The sequence below is a fragment of the Geotrypetes seraphini genome, chromosome 1 (assembly GCF_902459505.1).
Source record: "Geotrypetes seraphini chromosome 1, aGeoSer1.1, whole genome shotgun sequence".
NCBI lineage: Eukaryota > Metazoa > Chordata > Amphibia > Gymnophiona > Dermophiidae > Geotrypetes > Geotrypetes seraphini.
The window spans coordinates 114,538,729-114,552,445 of NC_047084.1; the positions used below are offsets into that span (position 1 = coordinate 114,538,729).

Genomic DNA, 13,717 nt, shown 5'->3' on the forward strand with positions numbered 1-13,717 from the left:
CCCGCCTCCCCGGGGATGGCTTCTTTGCTAGTGATGGAACTGAGGACCACGAGGTGGAACGCGCCCTCTAGTGGGCGAGGAAGCAGACACATGCGTGGTGCAGTGTGCAAACTTGAAACTTCTAGCAAGTTTGCTTGAAAAGCTGTCCGCGCTGGGGCTCCGTAGATGACGTCACCCACATGTGAGAATATATGCCTGCTGTCCCTGGATAACACCTGTTACGGTAAGTAACTGTGCTTTTTCACTCTATGGTAACTTCGTACCATTAAACATTATTTCAATATCTTCTCCTTTCGACTGCTGGTTCAATCTTTGATCTTAAGTACCTTAGACCACAGTTCTTCAACCGCCGGTCCGTGGACCGGTGTCGGTCCGCAGAAAATTTCTGCCGGTCCGCGCAGGGCCGGCGAGATCAAGACGGCAGTTAAATTTCCTGCTGACTGCGGTTTCTCCCGACTAATGTTCCTCCCAGCCTCAGGCGATCAAGATAGGCTGCCAACGTCGGGGCCTTCCCTCTATGAGTCTCGCCTGTTCGGAAACAGGAAGTTGAAACAAAATAGGCGGGACTCAGAGAGTGAAGGTCCCGACGTCGGCAGCGTGTCTTGATCGCCACCCCTGCCTAGTTGCTGAAGAGGGCCGCGGGGAAGTTGCGATTAGACCGGAGAGAGCTGCAGATTCAGGTGCAGGTGGAGGGAGATGGTCAGCGTGTGCGAACAAGATCCTGGAGAGCCTTCACAGTGGCTGTCTCCCCTCCCACCAGCTCTCCAATTTGCCAGGGAAGTGATTTACCGGCAACTTCCTGCAGGCAAGTACCGAGAGCTGCTGGAAGGGGAGGAAGCCACTGTAGGAGGCTGGGAAGGTCTGGAAAAGGGAGAGCTGTTACTGGACTTGAAGGGAGTTAGAAGGAGAGATGCTGCTGGGAGGGGAGGAGGGAAAGGTATGGGAAGAGAGTTAATGTTGGATAGAGGGAAGGGAGAAGAAGGAGAGATGCTGGGAGGGGAGGAGTGAAAGAGATGGGAAGAGAGTTACTGTTGGATAGAGGGAGGAGGGAAGGGAGAAGGAAAAAAAGGAAGGAAACAGCTGGCAGGGAGATTACAGGAGGGGAAGGGGGTCAGGGTGGAATGGAGAGATCAGATGAGAGAAAGGGGAGAGGAATGAGAAAGTAGAGAGACATTGATGCTGGAAAGGGGGTCAGCAGAGAAATGAGAGAGGGATAAAGATGCTAGATCTGGTGTAGGAGAGATAAAAATGAAGAAGGCAGTGAAGCTGGAATGAATGATGTAAAAAGGAGAGAGGAGGATGGACAAGGAAAAGGGGCATAGAAAGAAGTCAGATACATATGGAAGGGGGAGAGGGCAGACATTGGATGGAACGGGCAGATGCTGGAAGGAAAAGAGTGAAAAGAAGATGAAAGCAGAAACCAGAGACAACAAAAGGTAGAAAAAAATAATTTTATTTCTATTTTGTCATTAGAATATATCAGATTTGAATTATATATCCTGCTAGAGACATAACTGGGGACTGCAGTATTCTGTTAGCATGATATTTCTATGTAGCATTCTATAATAACTTGGCTTGTTCAGTTTTCTTGATAGTAGAGGGGATATATGTGAAGGGGAGGGGAGATAGGGGTTTTGTTGGTCCGTGCTCTGTATATTTGTATTTATAAAATCACAATTGTTCAGAATATTGTTTCTTTTTATACTTTAATAAAATATGTTCAATATAAAATCATAATTGCGGCTTGTGCAGATGGAATCAGATGGTTTGCGGGGACCGAGCTCGCGGAGATGGGGCGTAAACGGGGTTTTAAAATTTTAGTCCTAGTAGTTTGCCGGTCCACAAAATAATTCTTTTATTTCTGCCGGTCCACGGGTGTAAAAAGGTTGAAGAACACTGCCTTAGACTATTGCAATATCATATACTTGGGATCTTTTAAGAAAACCATCAAACAACTGAGAATCGTCCAGAACGCCACAGTCTGTCTCATTTTTGGCCTCAAGAAATCGGATCATGTAAGCTCATATTACAAAAGACTACACTGGCTGCCTGCTCTGAATACTTTTCATGCATATTCGGCACGCTCCCCCTTACTCATTCCTCGCACATGAACTGCTCCTCACCGGTCTCAGGTCTTCCTCTGTGTTGTTCTGGAGGAAGCATTCAGCTTGACAGGCTATGCATCTGCTTCCATTCACATGCTCCTGCACATCCCTTCAAGGAGTAAATTAGACATAACAATCAGCTGTTATGTCCCCTGCCAGCTGCCTCAAGGAAAGGATGTCCCCCTATCTCCTTCCTGCAAAGAGGTAGGGTCTGTGCATTTCCATGCAGAAAGTTCCCGGTTCAGTTCATGGGTTAAAGCAGTGTTTCTCGACTCAGTCCTGGAGTGCCCCTTTGCCAGTCAGGTTTTTGGGATATCCACGATGAATGTGCATGAAAGAAATTTGCATATAATGGAAGCAATGTATGCAAATCAAGTTTATGTTCATTGTGGATATCCTGGAGGCCTGGCTGGCGGGCGGTGTTCTCCTGGACCGAGTTGAGAAACATTGGGTTAGAGCTTCTGGTTCCATGGGTCAGCCTTGACGGGATATAGTGAGTGCAATGTTGGAGGATGGAGGGGGGAGGTAGGTAGGTGTGCCCATTACATAGAATGACACTTGAATGGTAGATCAGGGGCTAATGGCAGAAATTTTTTTTACTCAGAGAATAGTTGGGCTCTGGAACGCATTGCCAGAAGATGTGGTAAGAGCAGATAGAGTAAGAAAAGTTTGGACAAGTTCCTGGAGGAAAAGTCCATAGTCTGTTATTGAGAAAGACATTTGGGAAGCCACTGCTTGCCCTGGATCGGTAGCATGGAATATTGCTACTCCTTGAGTTTTGGCCAGGTGCTGGTGACCTGGATTGGCCACCGTGAGAACGGACTACTGGGCTTGATGGACCATTGGTCTGACCAAGTAAGACTATTCTTTTATGTCATGTTCAAGTTTGCCTGCCTTTGCTTCAAAACCATGACAGGTTCATCATCCCCAATCTATCTGTCTCACCATTTCGAATTTCCAGGCACAACTTGTACACGCAGTGCTTACTTGTTCGCCTTTCCATCCTTGAAGGGCTGCATCTACAAGAGAATCCTTGATAGAACATTATCATTCCAAGCAGGCAAATGGAATAAATGTTTAACCAACTTTATTTCAAATGCACTTTCTTATCAAACTTTCAGGAAATCAATCAAAACGTATCTCTTTGACAAATTTCTCTGACTCCACTTCTGCCTTGATGCATTCCTAAAACAATCCCAGTTAGCATGCTGATGTAATTTTGAAAGGTTTTTTTGTATTATTGCTGTCTGTATACAGTCTCTTCCTCTCTAAACCGCTCTGAGCTATTTGTGGTATTGCGGTATATAAAAATAGTTATCCCAGGACAAGCAGGCAGCATATTCTCAACAGTGGGTGACGTCACCGACGAAGCCCCGCAGTGGACAGCCTCGAAAGCAGACTTGCTTGAAGATCTTTATAAGAGCTTCCAAATGCTGCACTGCGCAAGCGCGAGTGCCTTCCTGCCCGAGTTAGGGCGTGCGTCTCCTGTGAGGATCCTCAGTTCAACGTATTCCGCGAAGCCGAAAAGTCCTCTTTCAGCTCTGCAGCCTTCGTTGCCTTCTCTCACTGCGGCTTTTGTTATTTTATTAGTCGCTGTGCTCGCGTTTCATTATTACTTTCTTTCTTCTACAATATTTTTTTTTAAAAACACAAAAAACTTTTATTTTTTATTTTTCTTCCGGCAGCGGCATTATGGTCTAGGCCTGGCTGCTTACCTCATTCGGTATGTTGGGCTTCGTTTTTTCTATGTCTCAGCCTCTAACCGGGTTCAAAAAGTGTAGCCAGTGCAACAAGATCCTTTCAGTCACCGATCCTCATAGTCGGTGTATTGTTTGTCTGGGTCCTGAACATTGTCCCGACGCTTGTTCGCGCTGTGCTACCCTCCAACCTCGGGTCCTTTGTCGGCGCCATGCCAAGCTCCTTCAACTTTTTGGCATGATGGACCAGCCGAATGACAAGGTCTCCACCTCGACTTATGGGACGGCCTCAACCACTAAGTCCTTGACCTCAACTCCAGCTGCCTCAACCAAGGCCTCGACCTCGACTCCTTTGGCCTCGAAGGCCTCGGCGGCAGCTCCTCTGAAGACCTCGACGGGTAAGTCTCTTGTCTCTCCTTCAGGTACTACTCCTAAGAAGCCTCCAGAGTCACAGGCATCCTAGGCCATATCTGCCAGCCTATTTGCATCGACTAGACCTCCAGCTAAGCGTTCCTCCAAGCATCGGGAATACTCAATCTCGAGGTCACCCTCCTTGGAGCGCACTGCTGCAGCTTCGAGACCTGATCCTTTTGTCTCGGTGCCCATGTTCGAGGACATGTTAAAAGCCATTCTGACCACGCAGATTTCATCGGTCATGGCTCAACTCCTCCCGTCCTCAACCCAGCTTTCTGTGAGCCAGCCTGAGCAGCAGTCTGAGACCCCGGTGGAAGCACCTAGAGGCAAGCCTCGGAAGTCTCGCCGATTCTCATCCAGTGACTCTTCACCTACTCCTCGGACACAGTCTCCTCCACCTCGACCGAAGCATCGCTCGAGGCATTCGAGGCATCTCGCTTCCAAGCTTCCTCAGGAGACATCTCTACAACAGAAACCTTTGCCTTCTTTGGATACTGAGACTTCTATGCCTCATTTATCCAAGGCTACTGAGACTTCTTCCAAATCTAAACATAAGTCTCGCAAAGCTATTACACCGGCTGCTTCTCCTCGAAGTCCATCGAGGTCGAGGACTCCTCCATCGAGACTGCCTCTGAGGGAGCCTTTTCCTCCTGCCTCGACCCAGTTTGTTCCTCGAACCCCGGGAACTTCACCATCGAGGGTTTTGAAGCGCAAACACTACTGACTCCTCCTCATGCAGGTAGTGTAGCTTCTTCAATCACTATGCGCCTGGACTCTGAGCCTCTGTCTCAGTATTCCAGAGAGGCTTCTCCCTCCTACTCAGTAGTTCCTCGGTCTCGCACTCCTCCTCCGGAAGATGCCTCTCGAAGTCTGCCTCTTTTGCCAGGTTCGTCTTCAACATGGGAAAAGCTCTTCAACTGGATCTCCACTCTGATTCCAAGTATACACCTGAATACTTGGCCGACATGGAGTTGCCTCATCCACCCAAGGAGATCTTGAGGCTTCCTATGACTCGAGTATTGAAGCAAACTTTCTTAAGGAATATGGAAACTCCTTATTCCATCACAGCCATTCCATCTAAGCTGGAATCTTGGTATCGCACAGTACCCTACAAAGGCTTCGAGAAATCTCAATTATCCCATCAGTCTTTGGTGGTGGAATCTTCCTTAAAGAAAGCTCATCCATCTAAGCTTTACGCTGCGGTCCCTCCACGCAGGGAGGGCCATACCATGGACAAGTTTGGCCACAGATTATACCAGAATTCCATGATGGCTAACAGAATTCTCAATTTATAATTACATTTTCACTGCTTATTTCAACCATTTCCTCAAATTGCTGCCTAAATTTTACCTGGCTCTTGAGGAACAAAGTCTTCCAGAATTCAAACAGATCATCAGAACTCTGTCTCAACTTCGCCTCTTCATGTTGCAAGCCACATACGATGCTTTTGAGCTCTCTTCTAGAGTTTCGTCCTTTGCAGTAGCCATGTGCCGTCTTGCCTGGCTCCGCATTGTGGACATAATATATTTGGACTTCCAGAAAGCATTTGACAAAGTTGCACATGAAAGATTTCTCAGGAAACTACAAAGCCATGGAATAGAGGGAGATATACAAAGGTGGATAGGCAAATGGCTGGAAAACAGAAAGCAGAGAGTGGGCATAAATGGGAAGTTCTCAGACTGGGAGAAAGTGACTAGTGATGTGCCCCAGGGCTCGGTACTTGGGCCGATCCTATTTAATATTTATATCAATGACCTGGAAGACGGAATATCCAGTGAGATCATTAAGTTTGCAGATGACACAAAGCTATGCCGGGCAATCAGATCGCAGGAGGATAGCGAGGAACTCCAGAGCGACTTGTATCAGTTAGAGAAATGGGCAGAGCAATGGCAGATGAAGTTCAATGTGTAGAAATGCAAAGTAATGCATTTAGGTAGTAAGAATAAGGAACACGAGTATAGAATGTCAGGCGCAACTCTGGGTAAGAGCGAACAAGAAAAGGACCTGGGTGTACTGATAGATAGGACCCTGAAGCCATCGGCACAATGCGCGGCAGCGGCAAAGAAAGCAAACAGAATGTTAGGCATGATAAAGAAAGGAATCACGAGTAGATCGAAGAAAGTCATAATGCCGCTTTATAGAGCAATGGTCAGACCACACTTGGAATACTGTGTCCAACATTGGTCTCCCAACCTAAAGAAGGATATAAAACTGCTGGAGAGGGTGCAGAGACGAGCAACGAAGCTAATAAGAGGTATGGAGAACTTGGAATATGAGGAACGACTCAAGAAACTGGGACTGTTCTCCCTTGAGAAGAGGAGGCTGCGAGGGGACATGATCAAGACGTTCAAAATACTGAAAGACATCGATAAAATAGAGCAGGAAAACAAATTATTTACATTGTCCAACGTGACACGGACAAGAGGACATGGTTTGAAGCTAAGGGGGGACAAGTCCAGGACAAATGTCAGGAAGTTCTGTTTCACGCAGCGAGTGGTGGACGCCTGGAATGCTCTTCCAAAGGAGGTTATTAAGGAATCCACTGTGCTAGGATTCAAAGGCAAATTAGATGCACATCTCCTTACGAGAGGCATAGAGGGATATGGGTGACTAAAAATACATCAGGTGTATACCTGACTGGGCCTCCGCGTGTGCAGATCGCCGGACTCGATGGACCATGGGTCTGATCCGGAGATGGCAGTTCTTATGTTCTTATATGGATCCCAATCTGCAGGACCATCTAGCCAACTTGCCTTGCCAGGGGAATGAACTGCTACAAAGCGCCTCTCTGAACATGAGTGCTCTTTTGCTTCTTTGATTTGGCCGAAGCCTAAGACTCCTCCTGCTCAGCCATACAAACAACCACCACGTCATTATCCCCAAAAAACGACACCAGCTTTCTCCAGGCCTCCGCTAAGAAGGCCTCCACAACAACAACGACAGCAGAAGGCTCAGACTCCTGCTGCGACTAAACCAGCTCAGTCTTTTTGACATCCCCAGTCTGAGCATGCCAACCTCCCTGCATAAAAATTCTCTTCTGCCCATAGGAGGTCGTCTTTACCATTTTTATCACCAGTGGGAGATGATCACCTCAGATCTCTGGGTTCTCACCATCCTTCGGGAGGGATACTCACTTCACCTTCTTCAGGTGCCTCCAGATTGCCCTCCAAGAGAGTGTCTTTCCAATTCGTCGCAACTTCCCCTTCTTCAGGAAGCTCAAGCTCTTCTTCGCCTTCGAGCTGTCGAGGAGGTTCCTTTAAACCAAAGGGACATGGGCTTTTATTCCCATTATTTTCTAGTCCCAAAGAAGACGGGGAATTTGCGACCCATTCTGTACCTCAGAGCCCTCAACAAATTTATAGTCAAAGAGAAGTTTCGGATGCTATCTTTATATTCCCTGATGGATCAGGGAGATTGGCTAAGCTCTCTGGATCTCAAAGAGGCTTACACTCATATCCCGATTCATCCAGCCTCTCGCAAATATCTTCAATTCAGGTTGGGGAATCTTCATCTACAATACAGAGTTCTTCCTTTCGGACTCACCTTATCCCCCAGAGTCTTCACGAAATGTCTGGTGGTGGTGGCTGCAGCCCTCCGTGCCCAGGGTCTTCAAGTTTTTCCATACCTGGATGACTGGCTTATCAAAGCCCCCTCTCAACAAGGGGTTATTGCAGCGACCCAACAGACTATTATGTTCCTCCAAAGTCTAGGGTTCGAAGTCAACTTTCCAAAATCCCAGCTGACCTCATCTCAGTCTGTCTAATTCATTGGGGCCACTCTAGACACTGTCCAGCTCAGAGCGTTTCTACCTCTACCACATCGGGATACCCTCATTCGCCTTTGCCATCAAGTGTCTCATCTCACATCAATTTCAGCAAGACAAATGATGGTTCTGCTCGGTCACATGGCTTCTACAGTTCACGTGACTCCTTTTGCCAGACTTCACCTTCGCATACCTCAGTGGACCCTGGCATCTCAGTGGCAACAAGTTACCGACCCGCTTTCTCAACAAATTACAGTAACTCATTCGTTGAAGCAGACTCTCCACTGGTGGATGCTATCTTCCAATCTTTCCAGAGGTTTACTGTTCCACAATCTCCCTCATCAGAAGGTTCTCACAACAGACACGTCAACCTACGCATGGGGAGCCCATCTCGACGGACTCCGTACCCAAGGTCATTGGACTCCTGCGGACCGTCTATGTCACATCAATATGTTGGAACCCAGAGCGATTTTCAGTGCTCTCAAAGCTTTTCAACACCTTCTTCACGACAACGTAGTTCTTGTCCGGACGAACAACCAAGTCGCTATGTACTATATCAACAAACAGGGAGGTACGGGATCTCACTCCCTTTGTCAAGAAGCTCTGAAGCTGTGGGATTGGGCAATCCATCAGAACATCTTTCTCAGAGCTGCATATATTCAAGGTCAGCACAACTGTCTGGCGGACAAATTGAGTCGTCTTCTGCAACCTCACTAATGGACACTCAATTCCTCACCTCTACATCAGGTGTTTGCTCAATGGGGAACTCCTCAGATAGACCTCTTTGCGTCTCCCCTCAACAACAAGCTGTCTCAGTTCTGCTTTCAAATATACTCTAACCAGCATCTCGAGGCAAATGCTTTTCTCCTGGATTGGATGGATCACTTTCTCTATGCCTTCCCTCCATTCCCTCTGATTCTCAAGACTCTTGTCAAACTCAGGACAGAACATGCCACCATGATTCTTATAGCTCCTCGGTGGCTCAGACAACCGTGGTACTCCCTTCTACTTCAACTCAGCACCAGGGAGCCTCTGCTTCTGCCAGTTTTTCCCTCTGCTTATTCAGAGTCAAGGATCCTTGCTACATCCCAACCTACAATCTCTACACTTAACAGCTTGGTACCGTTCAACCTGACTGATTCTTTACAGTTCTCTCGTCTGTCCAGGATATTGATAGCTTCCAGAAAGCCGTCCACTAGGCAGTGTTAAGGCCAGAAATGGACTAGATTTTCTGTTTGGTGTTCCACTCGCCATATGGAGCCAATGTCTACCTCCTTGGCTTCTGTTTTGGATTATTTACTTCACTTATCACAATCTGGACTTCAGTCTACATCTATCCGAGTCCATCTCAGTGCGATTGCTGCTTTTCATCAGCCTCTTGATGGGAAACCTCTGTCTGCACATCCTATGGTTTCCCGCTTTATGAAAGGACTTTTTAATGTTCATCAACCACTTAAACCACCCACAGTGGTCTGGGATCTCAATGTTGTCCTGGCTCAATTGATGAAGCCTCCATTTGAACCAATTGATAAGGCTCATCTCAAGTACCTTCTTACCTAAAGTTGTTTCTGAATTTCATATCAATCAATCAATCAATGTATTGTTCTGCTAGTATTATTTCCAAAGCCTCATTCTCATCCTGGGGAAGCGGCACTTCACACTTTGGACTGCAAACGTGCCTTGGCGTTCTACCTCCAACGCACTCATCCTCACAGAACATCTCCTCAACTTTTCATCTCCTTTGATCTGAATAAGTTGGGACGTCCTATCTCGAAGCGTACCATCTCCAACTGGATGGCTGCTTGCATCTCTTTTTGCTATGCTCAGGCTGGTCTTCCTCTGCAGGGTTGGGTGACGGGCCACAAAGTTCGAGCTATGGCGGTGTCTGTAGCTTTCCTCAGATCAACTCCTATTGAAGAAATCTGCAAGGCTGCCACTTGGTCCTCGGTTCATACATTCACCTCTCATTACTCTCTGGATACTTTCTCCAGAAGGGATGGCCATTTTGGCCAATCTGTTTTGCAAAATCTTTTTTCCTAACTTGCCAACTCTCCATCCATCCCATTATGCTTAGCTTGGAGGTCACCCACTGTTGAGAATATGCTGCCTGCTTGTCCTGGGATAAAGCACAGTTACTTACCATAACAGTTGTTTTCCAGGGACAGCAGGCAGATATTCTCACAACCCACCCTCCTCCCCTGGTTGGCTTCTTAGCTCGGTATCTGAAATGAGGTTCCTCACAGGAGACGCGCGCCCTGACTCGGGCAGGAAGGCACTCGCGCATGCACAGTGCAGCACTCAGAAGCTCTTACAAAGATCTTCAAGCAAGTCTGCTTTCGAGGCTGTCCACTGCGGGGCTCCGTCGGTGACGTCACCACTGTTGAGAATATCTGCCTGCTGTCCCTGAAATACTTAGGAGACCAACCCATTCAATCTTAGTCCTTAACAACCGAGCGCAAGAATCACCTGTCGCTAAATCTGTACTTTGTTTGTTCATTCAATCTGTTACTTTTGTTTATTCACTCAATCTGTAACATTTCTAAGCATTGTAAACCGCATAGAACTTCATGGTCCTGCGGTATATAAACTGTTATTATTATTATTACTTCCTACTTGCAGTGTTGTTGTTTTGTGATAAAGTGCTGAATTTAGATTTTGACAGAGCTGATACAGTTAGCAGTGTGATGGGTTTTTTTTTTTAATGACCCTTGATTTAGAACGCTAAAATATGGGCTATGTCGGGTCCTCAGTTTAAAATGTGCTTCCTCTACCCCTTCTTGTAGCCAACTACACTTTGGCACAGTGTCTTTTAAACATGTTTTTAGTTCCGGCCCACTAAACGGAGCAAAAGTTTTTCATGGCACAATATAATTGAAATTATAAAATTGCAAAAGCAACAAAAAATTTAATTTGAGAATTATTTAAGGTTCTTTAAACTATGTATGAATAATTGTAACAACAGTGAAACTAAAGTAGATAGAATTGCTAATAAGTGCAATGAATGTGCTTATTTTTGAGTGCAAATTAACTCGGAACAGCTCAATAGTCAACAAGCAAACATGCATTTCATCAACTACCATCTGCAGTCGTTCTCTTTTTTGTTTCTGTCAGAGCTGAAAATCCAAGTTTCCAAAGATAGGATCCAAATGGTAACAAAGTCTCTTGATTGCTTTGTTGCTCAAGTTCGGATAACTATGGCATCAAAAAATAAAAATCGCGCTGTTAGTTTTCAAGGACCAGTCGCTTCAAAGAATGATACTTGTCTGAGTGGTTGTATCCTTATGCACACATGCGACATACATGTCATCTATTTCAGTGTATACTTAGGAAAGGTTCCTGGTTTATATTTGGGCCAGCGCCTCCCCTCCAGAATTATTGCAGGCCGCCGCCAGGCTCTGCACCCTGTCCCCCTCCCTGCCCTGTCCTCCTACCTCCTCTGCCGATCTGTGTTGGTCCAGAGGTGCAGCGGGCAGGAGCGAACTTTCCGCGTTCCTGCCCCACCGCTAATCCAGTCGGTCTGTGGCTGCCGCGAGATTGGGTTTCTTCAGCTGAGCAGCTTCTGACTGGCTTACCACGCTAATTTTGGTGAAGGCCATGAATATCTTAGGGGCGAGGTGGAGAAGAGTGAATGTGACTGGGGAGGAAGGGGTGTCCTATGAATCTTTACCTAGGGCTCAACATAAAGCTAATCGGACTCCACTACTATTTATTGTTTCTATAGCACTATCAGTCACACGCAGCGCTTAGGATATGAATGAAGCAGGCCCTGGGCTATGACTGCTGCTGCAGTCTGTGCATTATAACATGGATAGCTGAAGAACAAGTGCTGGGGTCTGAGTGTTACCACCCAGATAGAAAGAGAGAGTTTAGTTCCTGCAAAATGGCTGTTCCTATATTTTCCTATGCATATGTGATGGTGATAAGATTATTTAATTAGCCCTTCCTGGTCACATGACAGTGTTGTTTCTCTGCTTTACAGAACGGCAATGCTGCAGCATCCCTGACCATAGCAGAACAGTACGTGTCTGCTTTCTCTAAGCTTGCTCAGGAGTCCAACACCATCCTTCTACCTTCCAACACTGGAAATATCACCAGCATGGTCACACAGGTGAGCATACGGGTCATTCTGTAAGTGAGCCCCTCCCTTTAGGTGTCCTGATGCTTTTTTATAGATTCTGTTATAGAATATTAGGGTAACCTGGTATTGGCAAACCTAAAATCTGGGCACCCTAAGTTAAAGGAGCCCTAGAACTGGTGTAACTTGAGTGCTGAGATGTGGAAAGGACTTGTGAGGCAGGGTAGTCCAAAGTCTGTTCTCGAGGGCCTCAATCCAGCTGGGTTTTCAGGATTTCCCCAATGAATTTGCATGCAATTCATTTGGGGAATCTTGGAAACCCGGCCTGGCGAGGGCCGAGGTTGGACACCCCCGTTATAATGCAGTATTCTGCAAGATTTGTTCATCAGTAGCAGCCCCTGTCCATTCTCTGCCTGTTTATGCCCCCGTTACAGAAATGGCATTTAGAGGGAATATTGAATTTGGCATAGGCACACATGCATCAGCATCACTATTCTGTACTTTAGACACATGGGGTTAATTTCTGCATATGGTCCCCTCGCCCCACCCCTCAAAAAAAAAAAAAAGTGCTGAGTGTTATTCTATAAATGGGCCCAAGAGGATTTCTACCAACTGAAACCTGATGTAAATCCTCACAACTAAATTAGGCGCATATCTGCCTAATTCTGTAACACCGCGTGCAAATTGCAGAACTCCCCTCCCCCCCCTCCCCCCCGACACACCTGGGTCCCTTTTTGGATTCTATGCACACATTTCTATAGAATAGCGCCCTGAAATGCATATGTAAATTCAAATTATTGCCAATTAGCACTGATATCTGTTAATGCTAATTGGATGCACGCCCAAATTTGCGCGCGTTTCTTAGCGCATATATAGAATTGGAGATAATGTGTGCACATGTGTACACTAGTCTTGGCATTTAGGCGCATAATGTCTGTATAAATGTAATTGCCTCTCCAATATCAGGTCATTGATGTGCTTTCTAGTGCCCACGATTTCCCTTCTGAGGAAGTCGCATTTCACCCCCTCCCTTTACAAGGTCTGATTTGCTCCCAGATGAGCAGGTGTTCTGGAGTTCTCGGTCCAAAAGGTAAAATAACTTTGCTGTGGGCAGGGTATCCTCAGTGAACTTTCCTTTCCTTTCCTCTTTATAACAAGGCCTTGAGCATTTATGGGACACTGACCAAGCCTTCTCCTCAGAAGAGCCATAGCCCCGCCTTGTCTGACAGCGACAGAATTCAGCCTTTAGATCCAGAAGATCCAGACTCTACCTACGGTCGGGCCCGAAGCTTGGGAGAATGAGCAGATGCATTGTGAAGCAATTACACCATCTCTCCTTTACTGTCTGAACTTTGCGGCTTTGCGTCCTTTCTTTTTTTTTTTTATTTGAACTTTAATTATGTAATAAAATATGAAGATATGTTTGATATCCATTTGTAAATTCCTTGTTGCATTCAGAAATAATTTGTTTGATACTAGATCACAATAAGGAGCTGCTACTGGCTATTACCTTCTCACCTGCTAATTCTTTTTTTTTTCAAAGAGTGACCAAGATAATAAAGGGGATAGAACTCCTCTCATATGAGAAACGACTAAAAAGGTTAGACCCCTGGGGAACCCCACTATTTACCCTTCTCCATTGAGAATACTGACCATTTAAACC

The 13,717-nt window shown here is 46.2% G+C and overlaps 1 protein-coding gene across 2 annotated transcripts in view; it reads left to right on the forward strand.

Annotated features, from left to right (window-relative positions):
* Nucleotides 1–13,448, forward strand: part of STOML2 (stomatin like 2) — a 66,587-nt gene extending 53,139 nt beyond the window's left edge. For both annotated transcript variants that reach the window (XM_033936215.1, XM_033936220.1), the window contains 2 exons: nt 11,959–12,087; nt 13,213–13,448. In XM_033936215.1, the coding sequence (XP_033792106.1) occupies nt 11,959–12,087; nt 13,213–13,356 (273 nt within the window). In that variant the 3' untranslated portion in view covers nt 13,357–13,448. The remainder of the gene's footprint in view (nt 1–11,958; nt 12,088–13,212) is intronic.
* The last annotated feature ends 269 nt before the right edge of the window (nt 13,449–13,717 follow it).